Here is a 12577-nt window from a genome sequence, read left to right on the forward strand (position 1 = left end):
GGCCAGTTTCGGCCTGATCCCCACAGGCCTGGCTGAGGGACCCCACCGGTGCATGAATCTGTGTACTGGGCCTCTAGTATGCATATACACTGAGTGGCCAGATTATTATGATCTCTGAACACATAATAATCTGGCCACTCAGTATATATCCTATATAATAAAAGGCTAATATGCAAATTGTCCCTTAGACCAGGAGGTTCGACCAGCAGGCAGGCCGGCCAACCGCCCATGTCCCCTCCCCCTGGCCAGGCTGGCTGGACCCCACCCATGCACGAATTCATGCACCGGGCCTCTAATATATATATATACACACACACACATACACACTGAGTGGCCAGATTATTATGTGTTCAGAGATCATGATAATATGGCCACTCAGTGTAAGATCTTTGGTTAATCTCTTCCCACCCTCCCCCCTCCCGCCTTCCCTCTGAGATTCATTAGTCTGTTCCATGTTTCCATGTCTGTGCGTTGAGTGACTGCCCCCTGGTGGTCAGTGCGTGTCATAGCTACTGGTTGAATGGTCCCTTAGGCTTTTCTATATATAGATAATGGGTATGGGGTTGGGTTAGAGAAACCTTTGAATTTAGCATGTAATCTATCAAAGCTGTCACAGGAGGGATGTTTTCACCGAACACTTCACTTGACTGATTAAATTATTGTCTACTAGTGACTGAACTTAATCTTCTCTAGCCCCTCTCCCCTTCCCCAGAAGTTGGGCGTGGGCATGGGGGTGGAGACTAAAAGTTCCAACCTTCTAATCATGTGGTTCCCATGGCAACCAGCCCCCAGCCATGGGTTACCTAGGAGCTTTCCTCATTAAAAGTCACCTCATTAATATAACAGGACACCTTTATCTTTCTTATCACTTAGGAAATTCCAAAGGGTTTAGGAGGTTTGTGTCTAGAATGGAGACAAAAACCAAATATATATTTCCTGTAAGTGATGATATCACAGTACCAAACCAAAATTTTTTCACATAACAGGTTTATTTTAGCAGCTCAGTTTTATTACATTCTACATATTTGTTTAATATATTTCTATCTGTTCTGCATAGGTGGCATATTTATTAACTTTTATAGTTGACTTTTTCATTTGCTATTTGCTGCTACCTGACCTCAAGAGTCAGGAGGATAAATAGAGCTTGCTTGGTGGAAACGTGGTGCAGCATTGAACTTCTCCGCAGAACTTTACTTTGATGTGGACTTCAGTGTCAGCTTTTCTTCCTCTTCTTTTTCAAATCCTGAACAGACGAGAGATCTTCCCTTGGGATAGCGAGCACAACACTTACGAAGTTCTTGGATGACAGCCTGACACTTAGATTCCATGTAGTTGTTGGCTGAAAAACACAGGCAGAATCTAGTCATGATCTCATAGGACTAAGGCACGGGGTGGGGGGGGCGGTTATAGTAGATCAATGCTTCCCACTCCTTTTTACTTCACTGTATGTATGTACAGACCTGGACGGAAGAGGATATATCAAAGTCCACTGAATTCTTCCTGATTTAGAGACCAGGAAGAAAAGTGTGATTTACAGAGTGGTCAAAAGGTATTTTTCTGTATCATTTTCTTTTCTTTTTTTAAATATATTTTATTGATTTTTTTTTTTTACAGAGAGGAAGGGAGAGAGATAGAGAGTTAGAAACATCGATGAGAGAGAAACATCGATCAGCTGCCTCCTGCACACTCCCTACTGGGGATGTGCCGCAACCAAAGTACATGCCCTTGACCGGAATCGAACCTGGGACCCTTGAGTCCACAGGCCGACGCTCTATCCACTGAGCCAAACCAGCCAGGACTCTTTTCTTTTTTAAAAAAATACATTTTAAATTTTTTTTATTGATTTCAGAGAGGAAGGGAGAGAAACATCAACGATGAGAGAGTATCATTGATCGGCTGCCTCTTGCACACACCCCACTGGGGATCAAGCCTGCAACCCAGGCATGCGCCCTGACCAGGAATTGAACTGTGACCTTCTGGTTCATAGGTCGACCTCAAAGCTCAACCAACTGGGCTCATTTTCCTTAAGGTTGAGTTAACAGTTTATGTTCCTTGGTCGCTAACTCCTTTACAATTTTGTGAATTAGAAAAATGTGCATACCCTGCATGTTATTTGCATACAGTTTAAGGTGGCTGCTAGACCTTCCCTACCGAGTCTGTGCATCAGAGGTTTGAAACTGCAGCCTCAGGGTTAACCCTTTTTTACAGTTGTGAGCTAATAATGGTTTTTACATTTTTAAAGGGTTATAATTTGCTTCCCCTCCTTCCCTCTCTCTCTCCAACAAAGACCTCCTGGCCTCCAAAGCCTAAACTACTTCCTGTTTGGACCTTTATAGAAAATATTTGCAGACCCTGATATACATAGATCCTAAGTCAAGGAGGACTTGACCTAACGGTTCTAGATCAGCTTCAATTGACTCGAGTCCCTCGATACTAAAATGGGGTGCATGGGAGTTAGCCTGTGATAGGAAAGACAATTCTGATCACCCAGAGTATAGTGGAGTTGCTGAGTCCAGGCTTGTAGCCAGACCAGCGGGATTCAAACCCTCACTTAACCCTTAGTAATTGTGTGACCCTGGGCAAGTTATGTAACTTCTGTGTTGATTTCCACATCTGTAAAATGGAGGTCATAGTGACATCTACCTCATGGATGAATTTATCAAATGACATAATATGTTTAAAGCCCTTTTGGCTGTGATTGTCATCCAGGGAATGATTAATGTTAACTCTTAGTCCTTCCAGCCCTCAATCCTCCCACACTGTGGCAAGGGGTGTAACTAGTTCTAACTTGATTCTTATTCTCCCTAAGTCATGGGTTGCTAGTTCAAATCAGTTAATTTATTTGGAAGAAATTAATTGTGAAAAAGATTTTTCATTTTTCTTAAATTTGGAGAAAGGGATGAATAAAATGGCATTATACATGAACACTTTAGATCAAAAGATTTTATAGAGAATATTGTTTACATCATAAAATGGAAAGTTCAAGAATAGACATTTAAAAAAGAAAATATACAAACAAGGATTTTCATTGATGCCGAGTCTTTGGGGCTGATAAAAAGAACAACTGGTCTCTTGTAGTTGGTTCACAGATAAAGTGGAAAATATATTAAAAACATTGAACATAGTACCTTGTAAACATTTCTGTATTTCACAGGCTTGTTTCTGGCACGGATCCTTCTGCAGCATATCCAGTAAACTAAAATAAGAAAAATGATTTTTATTTTGTCTTTTATTTATAAAGACTTTAAAGCCTCTCTAGAAGGAATTTTCTTCAGAGACAAGCAGTATGCCCTTCCAATTGCTGGAAGACAATTACACTGAAAAATACTCTTCCCGTTCATAGGATGAATCAACTGTATTTTTTATGATATCCATTTCATTTGATTCGAAAGATGTAAGTAGCTTTACATGGAAATACCCTTAAATTCAATAAATTCATCCTGAATATTGTAAACCAGTGTTGGGCTAGAGGAACCGACGCCATAGCCTGAAGGACCTGCCCACTGTCCAACTCTGTCATTGACAAAACTACCCTTGGCAATGATCAAGCTTCTTGGGCCTTTCCCCTTATTATTAATGTGTAAACTGGGGATACCTACCTCAAAGCATTGGTGGGAGAATTAAATGTGATAAAGTATATGAAGTGCATAGAATTGTGCCTGGAAGGCAGTAAGGACTTGCTATGTGGTAGTTATTGTTCCCAAGATTTTTAAAAAGCAAACTAAGGGGGGTTTTTTGCATATAAACTGTTATAACTATTTTAACTCGGGAAATTATCAGGCAGTAAATGCTTTCTTAGGGATCAGCAATATTTGGCCCTGAGATAAGTGCTAGTTTAGCAGCTAAAATGTTTTTGTTGTTGTTTTCTTGGAACTCTTACAGAGAAGACTTATTTAAAATATCTGTAACCAGAGAATAATCTTAAGTGCCCACCATTTTGATTATTAGCAACGTCTAAGAATTTGAAGACACAATTTCAGAAAGAAAAAGGGCCAGGAGCCCTTGTAGCTAATTTCATTAATGCAAATAACCTCCTTTCCCCCCCCCACCAGAGCTCCCTAAGTTCTTAGTAGATCCAAGTTAGGTCAGTACTGGGATGGGAAACACTGGAGCAAAACCCAAGATATTTACAGGATGGGAGAAGGAAAGGCAGGTGAATTGCTGCAGGGCAAAGAAACGACCAATAGATGTTGATGCTGCTAGGAGCTGCTCTCTTCTCTCTAAATCAGTACCAAGTCCTTGGTGATCAGAGTATCTGTTGTGTAGCAGGTGCTGACTTTTGTGGGATTCATCAGATCCCAGTTCCGGCTGATGATGTCCATTAAAGGTGTTATGGCAATTTCCAAAGGAGTCAGCTTCAAGTTACGAATCCTGACTAAGTGCTTTTGTTGACTCGCTTTCTGCCTGTGTAACCCCCTCTCTGCAGTTCCACTTGCGGTGTTCTTCATGACCCTTCCTAAACTTCTGTGTTCTTGAGCAGTTTTTCAACCCATTCCCTCCCCCAGGCCCACAGGTGGGTGCACTGCAGTGGTGGATGAAGTGATTGCCATATACTGAACAGAACAGAGGAGCATTTCTTCCTAGAATCCCAGCACCTGGAAAAAAACAGATCATTAAAATCACCACAACCGAACAGAGTGAGAAAAAAGAAAGAGATACAGTGGAGAAACAAAAATACATACCAGGTTAATCATCAGGCAAAAGCTTAAGCAACAGCTCCTGGACTCCCCTGACCTGTCAGAAAAAGAAAAGTTTATAGAGTACTCTGTTACAAAGAGCCCCAATATGATGGAAAACGATTAAGCAACATGTGTACCATTAAATGATGCTGGATCTGCCACAAGCGAGAGTTGTTATCCATGTAGCGCTGCTCAGGGTAGAGTTGCCACATGAGAGGTAGCTGGGAGGTAAGAAGGTGACTTGGCCTAACTGCGTCACCTAAGGGAACCTGAACTTGCTGGATTCGTGCCATTAGGAAACTCGTCCCCTGATGGAAAGAAATGATCAAAAATAAAACCAAAGACTTTCAGGATACTGTGACTAGTTAGAAACCAAGTTGATTGAAAGCAAAAACAATAAAGAAATAAGCAAAACGGAAAGTTACCTGTTCCACGACGGCCACCCACGTGCGCTGGTATTCGTCTCGGTAGATACCCTCTTGGTGAACCCAGAGGCGATCGGGTGGAGCCCCCACATCCTCTCCTGCCATTCTGGGCTTTGAGTTCCAATTCTAGCCCTGCTTTTCTCCACCTAAGCCTGCAGCACCCGTGCACAGGACACAGGTGTGACTTTTTGGGTTTGAATGAACTCATCAGTGAGCAAGGTGTCCTGGTACTAGCAACCACCAACCAGAACCAAACTTCATATATGTCTACGGGCACAGTCTAAATAGAACCAAGGCCATCTGAAGTGACACTCAGGCAGAGCCTTGGCTTGACTACAAAGCACTCAAGAATTCAGTTAGGTAAGGAGTTCTGTGGAAATGTAGGACTAGCATTATAGGAAGCTGGGCAGTGGTCTCAAGTTTGCATTCACAAAGCAGTGTCTGATGAAGTGTAGTTAGCAACAGAATATGCGTAGGAGTGTGCCTAAGGACACACTTATTTGGGCAGGAATGCATTATGAAAGACAGACGTACGCCCCATTCCCCATGTAAAAGCAGTTTTCCTTTTAAAAGGTAATACTATGAAGGTGAATCATGTGCATGGCTTTCTAAATTGAAATTAAAAGTTTGTTTTAAAAGCAAATGACCTATTTATCAGTTTATAGAAGCTGGGCATTTCCAGAAGGGGGGATGCGTATTAGGGAAAATATTTAAGGTAGCTTCATGGAATTTCTGAGCTGCAAGAGGCTTTGGGACAATGGCGATTTGGAGCTGAGTGGGAGAAAATTACAATTATCCACCTAGGTCCTTGTTTCATCTTAGTAATGCTTTTCAGGATGTCACAGGAGTCCATTTTTCCATACAAGTGTGGGTTTAAATTATGATTTCCCAAGTCGGAAGCCCAGGAAAGTCCCTCTGCCCTTTGAGAGGTATAAAGCAATCCCACCTCCTGGACCAACTCTTTACATGGGGCAAACTGGACTCGAAACCCATACATCCTCTGCCCAGCCCTGGATCTCATTTCAGGGCCTCACAATAACATCACCTGCACTTTGCATTTTGTACGGCACAGTTTGTGGTGTTTCTACTTTGGGCAGAGCACAGGTACAACACTGGAGGATCTCCCCACAAAACACAGGCCTCCTATTCCAGTTGGGTTGCCATTGGGTGGGAGAGGAACTGCAGCACAGCTTGGGAAGTTGTTAAACCCTCCAGTGAGACTGTCCAGAACAAATGAGATGCCAGAACACAGAACGAACGATGCAGCCCAGGACAAAGTGAGCCAGAAAGGATTAAACTAAGCCCTTTGTTCAAGAACAACAATCTGAGCCTGATTTTTTTCTAAACTGTTAGTTTACCTTCCCTTAAAAGGAATGTAGAAAATATCTTTTATAGATTTAAGAAATGGTCTGATTTTAGTGAATAATTTAGGAACATCACAGTTGCTTTGCCCAGTGTACCCTGACGCTGAGTCCATTGTCAGCTCCTGTCTTATAGGGCTCTTTCATTTCAAATTTCCTGTCTTACATGGTTCCCTCATTTCAGATTCACCTGAAGTGAAACCCCTTCTCCTTAACCAAATTCTGATTTCTCTCAATGGCAACACCACCCCTGCTGTTCCTGCAGAAATTTACTAGTTATCTTGAACCCCTTCATCTGCTTCAGTTGCTACATGCGATCTGTCACCAATTCTAGGAAGAACCACTACCACTGTATTTGAGATAAACTTTCTCCCAAACACCAGCTAATTTTAGCTCTATATCCTTGCTCTTGCTCTCCACTTGCCTAAAATGCCGCCTCGGGTCTCTCTACCTCAGTACTATTATGGCCGAGTGCAAGTGTCTGCCTTCTTGCCTCCCTATGACCACTATAGCATTTATGTCTAAACTCATATTTTAGCCTCTAATTATATATTTCTTTGCATATTTGCTCTGCTTATTTCACAAGTCCTGGCTCTCCCCAAATACAGTACTTGAAGCTCTTCAGTAGCAGGAATGATACAGTACTGGGCACCCCCCAAGTCTCAAATACTAATCAAATAGATATTGTTCTGCCTCTCCTGCCTCTCCTCTTCCCCGGGGCTTTGGAAAGGAGTGATACAAACAAAAACCCAGTGAATGCTAATATCAAAAGAAAATATATTCAAGTCTGGATGTCAAGTACAAAAGAAGTAAGTGTGGCTACTTTTTTTTTTAAAGTAGAAACCAAGTGTTAATGGGTTTCAGTACCATCTCAACTTCACAGATAGGTCCTAGCAACAACGGACATTATTGACATTTAAATTTGTTTTGAAAAGCGAAATTGTACTGGTTACACTGACATGAAAAGGAAATTATTCCAGTGGGCAAACAAATCGGAGATGATGGTCTGAGTTACTATGAATCACTACAGAGGCCTATGAGTCATTACAAAATATGCTCGAAAGGCAGCATGATGTGCTGTTGTGACCCAAAGGCCAATATGCTGGGCATCAGCATACGACTCCGGACTTGCTTATGCTACTACTCAGGGAGCATGAAGGCCCAGTAAAAGGCGACTGCAGTGATCAAGGGACTGAGAAGCCATCATGTGAACATTAACCAACATCCTCAGCAGAGAACTGCAAAAGCAAAGGCTGAGTGAGAGGGATTAAGATCAAAGCCCACAAAATCACAGGGTGTATGAATGGAACACCATTTCTCTAAATGTGATTCTTGAAACACTTGCTCCTAACTTTTTCCTTGGTCAAATAAGTTTGGGAATCCGGTAGCGTCATAAAGCATGTTAACACAGTAAAAGCTCTGGCAAGTTATGTAGTAAAGAAACTTTATTTCGTTTAACACTTCCCAAATTTATTTGACTAGAGAGCATTTCTCTGCACATAAGACTTGCTCACAAAATTCAGGACCCCTTGAAGTAGGATGAATCTCTTAAAACCTCAAGATAAGCTTAGGTACAAGGTGCACTACAATACACAGAACATAAACTTGTTCCCCTCAACTCAAGGAATACTGCCAGCTGCAAATTCAAATACATTAAAAAAGTGTTTATATAGCTTTATCATCCAAGGGGTGATAAAGTGATAAAAGTGATTGTCCCCATGGGGTCACCTTAATGCCACAATCAGAAACCACACTGGCCTAGAGAGACTATTTATTAGTAAGGGGTTTCTGTAAATTAATTATGTTTTAAATGGATGATATAAAATATAGAAGGCTTCCTTAGGTAGTAATCTAAGTAAAATCATTATTTTTCCTTTACAGAATAAATTATTTTGTGTCTTTTTAAAAAGACAGTTTGCTTTAATTTCCAGATGTTTTAACACTTTTTAAACATTAATCAGTTAAATACACTTATTTCACTTGAAGTCAATGAACTCACCCAATTATAATGGATGAGGATACCAAGAACATATGCCCTGGAATCAGACTGGCCTGTGTATAAATCCTGGTTTTGCCACTTACTAGCTTTGTGACCTCAGTTAAATTTTCTACACCTGTTTTCTGATTTGAAAAAATAATTAAAGAACATATTGATTAGAATAGTCAGCAATTATTTAGCACTTCCTATGTGTTTTATATACATTGACACTTTTAATCTTCATAATTATCTGATTAGATTAATACTATATTTCCCCCGCTTGATTAATACTATATTTCCCCCCCTTAATTAATACTATATTTCCCCCACTTAAAGATGAGGGAAGTAGCCCTGGTCGGGTGGGCAGCAGGTCCGATTCCCAGTTAAGGCACATACCTAGATGGCGGGTTCCGTCCCACGTTGGGGCTGCACACAGGAGGCAACCAAATGGTAGTTCTCTCTCTCTCAGATCAATAAAAACACATCCTCAGGAGAGGGTTATTAAAAAAAAGATAAGAGAAGGCACAGAGAAGTTAGGTAACTTGCTTGAGGTCACACTGCTAGGAAGTTGCAGAGCCGGATTCCAAAGGGGCAGCTTACATACACAAAGTATGTAAGTACTTAGTAGATCGCCTAGCACATATTAAGCTTGCCATACCTGTTATTAAACGTTTAGGGCTATAAAATGAAGCCATGAGCATTATAAAAGTTAGAGAATGTCATTCTAGATTATGAGCTCAACATCAACAAAGGTGTTTTCCTTTTTGAAGGTGCCTTAAAGACAATTTATATAAACTCAAAATATCCCATCACTGAACATAATAACAGCCACTCTTGCCCCATCAGGGTAGAGCCATACTAGCCATGAAAAGTAATTGAAAATATGTGGTTGCAAAATCGAAACTTAAGCGGAAATTTACGTGGGTCCAATGTAATTGCACACTTGAAATTTCTCCCGAGCTTCATCATTATCAAAATAAATTACGGAAAGTTGTGCCATGTGATCCTTAAGCATTAGGTAAAAATGGAGGTTGCTGGCATACACACCACAGATAGTTCTACTGGATGAGGGCCCTATCTGTGGAAAGACTTGGGTTGGAACTGACTAGGGAGAAAAGAGCAAAGCATCAACACCTCTTCAGGTAGCACCTTGGGAATGTTCCCTTTCCAGTACTGCCATGTCTACCTGGCTTCCAAACTCCACAGGGAATAGATAGAAAGCGAGATCAAACAAACAGAAACACGGATAGGCTGTGGAGGTGGCCCGGCATAGATTTTTCTTTGATTTTGAATCGTTCCCCAAATCCACTGTAATTCCTAACCTTGTGAGTTGAAAGATCGCTACTTTCAACCCATGGCACATTTGGCATACGGCGAAAGAAAATTACTTTTACCTATCATTTCACCATGTCTGAGAGCGTCCAGACAAGGGAGCCGAGGAAACTCGTATAGTGGATAACTACTGTGATACACCCGACCTTGAATAAAATCTGAAGTCCCCCATTCCCCTTCCCTGGAACAAATAGGTACGTCAAAGTCTTTGCAGAGAGTAGCAGCAGCCAAGTTTGAGAGTGATACTTTTCAGATACAGTATAGCACTGTTTCTGCAAGAGGTTACTCACATGAATATAATGTTTCTTGGGCTAATTAATCCGCCTCGAAATCAGCGAGGCTAAAACTTCCAGGTCCCCCACCTCGGGCCAGTCAAGCGGGGATCAGGACGTGAGCCTGCGGCGAGCCGAGGGGCATCTGGGGCCGAGGTCACCCGTACCGAAGTTTCCAGGCAAGGGCCGGCAAGCGGAAGTGGTCCAGGGAGAGTGGGACAAAATTCAGGGGCCGCAACTTGGAAACAAAACGAAATAAAATCTTAACTATCTTAGGACGGAATTTCCAAAGAGCGTCCCACTGGCTGGAGCGTCCGCGCGGCGGAGCTGCCTCAGGGTTGTCCCTGGAGCGTGTAGGCCGCGTCAGCGGGCGGGCAAAATGGGCGCCGGCGCTCCCGAGGCGCCTGCCCCGTAGCCCCGGCGCCGCTCACAGACCGCGTCTGCCTGCGGCCCTGGAGCACCGCCTCCCAGCCGCCCCTGCGTCCCGGACTCCCGGCCTGAACCCCTTTCCGCGGCCGGCCACAGTCCTCTGCCCCAACGGCCACGCCTGCCCTAACCGGCGCGGGCGTTTCCCAGGTGCCGCTGGGCCGCCCCGCCCCCGCCCAAGCTCCGCCCCCACCCAAGCTCCGCCTCCGCCACACACGCCCTCCTCGTCCGCGCTCCCTAAGCTCCGCGGCCGCCCCGCCCGCGCTCCCCAAGCCCCGCCCCCGCGGAACCCGCTTGCTGGAGCTCAGGGTTGGTCGGGCCTAAGTGGGCCCTAGGCGGACGTGAGCCGGGTCGAACCAAGATGGCGATGCAGGTGGTGCAGGCGGTGCAGGCGGTTCATCTGGAGTCAGATGCTTTCCTAGTTTGTCTCAACCACGCTCTGAGCACAGAGAAGGAGGAGGTGATGGGACTGTGCATAGGGGAGGTGAGTAGGTCAGTGAGTTAGCCTGGCCGGAACCCTGATGAGCAGCTCAGCGTTTCCTTGGGGTCGGTGTTAGCAGCGCCCAGGGCTGCGGAGGCCACAGGCACCCTGGCTTTGATACTGGGACAGATCCTTTGGATGGTCCTGTCGCGGAGTTTGGGTATCCTCGGGTTGCTAGACGCTTGGTTAACCTCCCATCACCCCCCAGCGTTCCGCATAAGCTAGGGGTGGGGGAGAGCTTTTTTCTCTACTAATCTCTAGCCTCTTATGTAAATCTGGAGTTATCACCCCATTGACCAAACCCTAAAATCAGGCCAGAAAGACAATATAGCACAATAGGACATCAGTGTATTAAGACGCTACTGACCACTGTTAGGGCAGCTGCAATCTTTCCTCTAGGATGCATTTTAATTGTATCAAAGGACCTAAGAGAGGAGGTGGTTTCCAAGACACAAAGTTTCTGCAGCGTTGAAGTGTTGCAGAGGAGTGAAAGAGGATGAGGAATAGAGCTTAGTTGCTTACAATCCGAAGTAAAAATTCTCCAGTTTTTCATGCTCGCATGCCCTATTTTTCGTATAATCTGTATCATGTACATCCAATAAGCGTAATGTGATCAATAATGTTTTCTCCTCTTTCTCACTCTAGTTGAATGATGACACCAGGTAAGACAATATTTGTTTACTCGTATCTTTTGGTCTGTATGCCATTAACTCAGAGGTATGACAAGCTTGGCAATATTGGTTAGGGATTGTATTTTAGATTACCATGATCAGTCTGGAGCTCCCTTAATGATACACTTTGAATAACTTCCCAATCCTGAAGGTTGGTTTCCACCTAACTTCCTAGTAGGAGGATTTTCAGTTGGTATATGTGTGACCTTATGTGAAAAATGTGGTTTAGGGAAACAAGATCATGAGTGAACGTGTGAACGCTCTTACAGATAGAATTTTGTTGACTGATATGGTGCTATTATTTTCCATTTTCTTGCTTGATATGTTTTATGTTCTGTTTCCCCTAAAATGACAGTGAGATACTGGTCATTTTCTTTGTGGCAGATAATGTGCATATTAAGAGACATTTCCCCCTATTGACCCATTCCTTCATCTAAACTGGCTTTTCCATCTCCATGGCTTTCTGTCTCCTGCTGGTGAGCCCTACAGTGATCTCAGAGATCCCCAGTAGCTTGGATGCTTCGAAGTTTTAATTTAAACCTGGAAGCATAGCAGAATGTGTACTCTCATGCCCACCTCTTTAATATCAAGGATAATAGGAGTTTAGCTTTGCTCATGAAAACTTTATACACTCAGCCACATATGTGTGTGTGTCAGACTGCTTCTCACAGCTTTAGCTTCAGTTTACTTTCCTTCTTCTTCCTTTGTCTCTGCTAAGGTTTTATTGTTCCCTTTTTTCTAATTTATCCCCAAAAGGAGTGACTCCAAATTTACATATACTGGAACTGAAATGCGCACAGTCACTGAAAAGGTATGTGTGCTTGAATTTGCATGATGGAGACTTGCAGTTGGGGAGGGATTTCTGTGCTCTGTTTGATGAACTCAGCCAGGGATTGGTCCCTTTTGTGGAGGGCCGCATTTGTGGCTGAGTGGCGTGTTCTCTCTAGTTACA

General features: G+C 43.3%; 4 protein-coding genes across 6 annotated transcripts in view; 2 read left to right on the forward strand and 2 right to left on the reverse strand.

Annotated features, from left to right (window-relative positions):
* The window catches only part of FUNDC2 (FUN14 domain containing 2), a gene marked incomplete at its 5' end in the record, with an annotated part of 45479 nt that extends 39735 nt beyond the window's left edge, over positions 1 to 5744 (forward strand). The window contains one exon of one of the 2 annotated variants that reach the window (XR_013959816.1): positions 4506 to 5744. Coding sequence is in view for 1 of the 2 variants with exons in the window: in XM_080653943.1 (XP_080510069.1) it covers positions 4506 to 4538 (33 nt within the window). The remainder of the gene's footprint in view (positions 1 to 4505) is intronic. The other variant, XM_080653943.1, reaches the window with a different exon arrangement.
* On the reverse strand, positions 977 to 10203 carry CMC4 (C-X9-C motif containing 4). Its single transcript, XM_080653947.1, has 3 exons — positions 10066 to 10203; positions 3129 to 3196; positions 977 to 1339 (listed from the first exon to the last, which is right to left on the reverse strand). Exons 2-3 carry the CDS (start codon positions 3184 to 3186, stop codon positions 1191 to 1193), a joined length of 207 nt encoding a protein of 68 aa, XP_080510073.1. The 5' UTR covers positions 3187 to 3196; positions 10066 to 10203; the 3' UTR covers positions 977 to 1190.
* Positions 4456 to 10170, reverse strand: MTCP1 (mature T cell proliferation 1). Its single transcript, XM_080653946.1, has 5 exons — positions 10066 to 10170; positions 5105 to 5256; positions 4817 to 4987; positions 4683 to 4734; positions 4456 to 4595 (listed from the first exon to the last, which is right to left on the reverse strand). Exons 2-4 carry the CDS (start codon positions 5207 to 5209, stop codon positions 4687 to 4689), a joined length of 324 nt encoding a protein of 107 aa, XP_080510072.1. The 5' UTR covers positions 5210 to 5256; positions 10066 to 10170; the 3' UTR covers positions 4456 to 4595; positions 4683 to 4686.
* Positions 10204 to 10761: 558 nt separating the features above from the next.
* Positions 10762 to 12577, forward strand: part of BRCC3 (BRCA1/BRCA2-containing complex subunit 3) — a 29760-nt gene continuing 27944 nt past the window's right edge. The window contains exons 1-3 of one of the 2 annotated variants that reach the window (XM_080653940.1): positions 10762 to 10957; positions 11600 to 11616; positions 12382 to 12436. In XM_080653940.1, the coding sequence (XP_080510066.1) occupies positions 10835 to 10957; positions 11600 to 11616; positions 12382 to 12436 (195 nt within the window). In that variant the 5' untranslated portion in view covers positions 10762 to 10834. The remainder of the gene's footprint in view (positions 10958 to 11599; positions 11617 to 12381; positions 12437 to 12577) is intronic. The other variant, XM_080653941.1, reaches the window with a different exon arrangement.

Source organism: Plecotus auritus (assembly GCF_963455305.1).
Source record: "Plecotus auritus genome assembly, chromosome: X".
Lineage (NCBI taxonomy): Eukaryota > Metazoa > Chordata > Mammalia > Chiroptera > Vespertilionidae > Plecotus > Plecotus auritus.

Coding starts and splice junctions, on each gene's coding strand:
- CMC4 (XM_080653947.1), bottom strand. CDS start 3,186: ATGCTGCAGAAGGATCCGTGCCAGAAACAAGCCTGTGAAATACAGAAA. Junction 1,340..3,128: donor AATACAGAAATGTTTACAAG/GTACTATGTTCA, acceptor TGTGTTTTTCAG/CCAACAACTACATGGAATCT.
- MTCP1 (XM_080653946.1), bottom strand. CDS start 5,209: ATGGCAGGAGAGGATGTGGGGGCTCCACCCGATCGCCTCTGGGTTCAC. Junction 4,988..5,104: donor GGGTGGCCGTCGTGGAACAG/GTAACTTTCCGT, acceptor TCTTTCCATCAG/GGGACGAGTTTCCTAATGGC. Junction 4,735..4,816: donor AGATCCAGCATCATTTAATG/GTACACATGTTG, acceptor TTTTTCTGACAG/GTCAGGGGAGTCCAGGAGCT.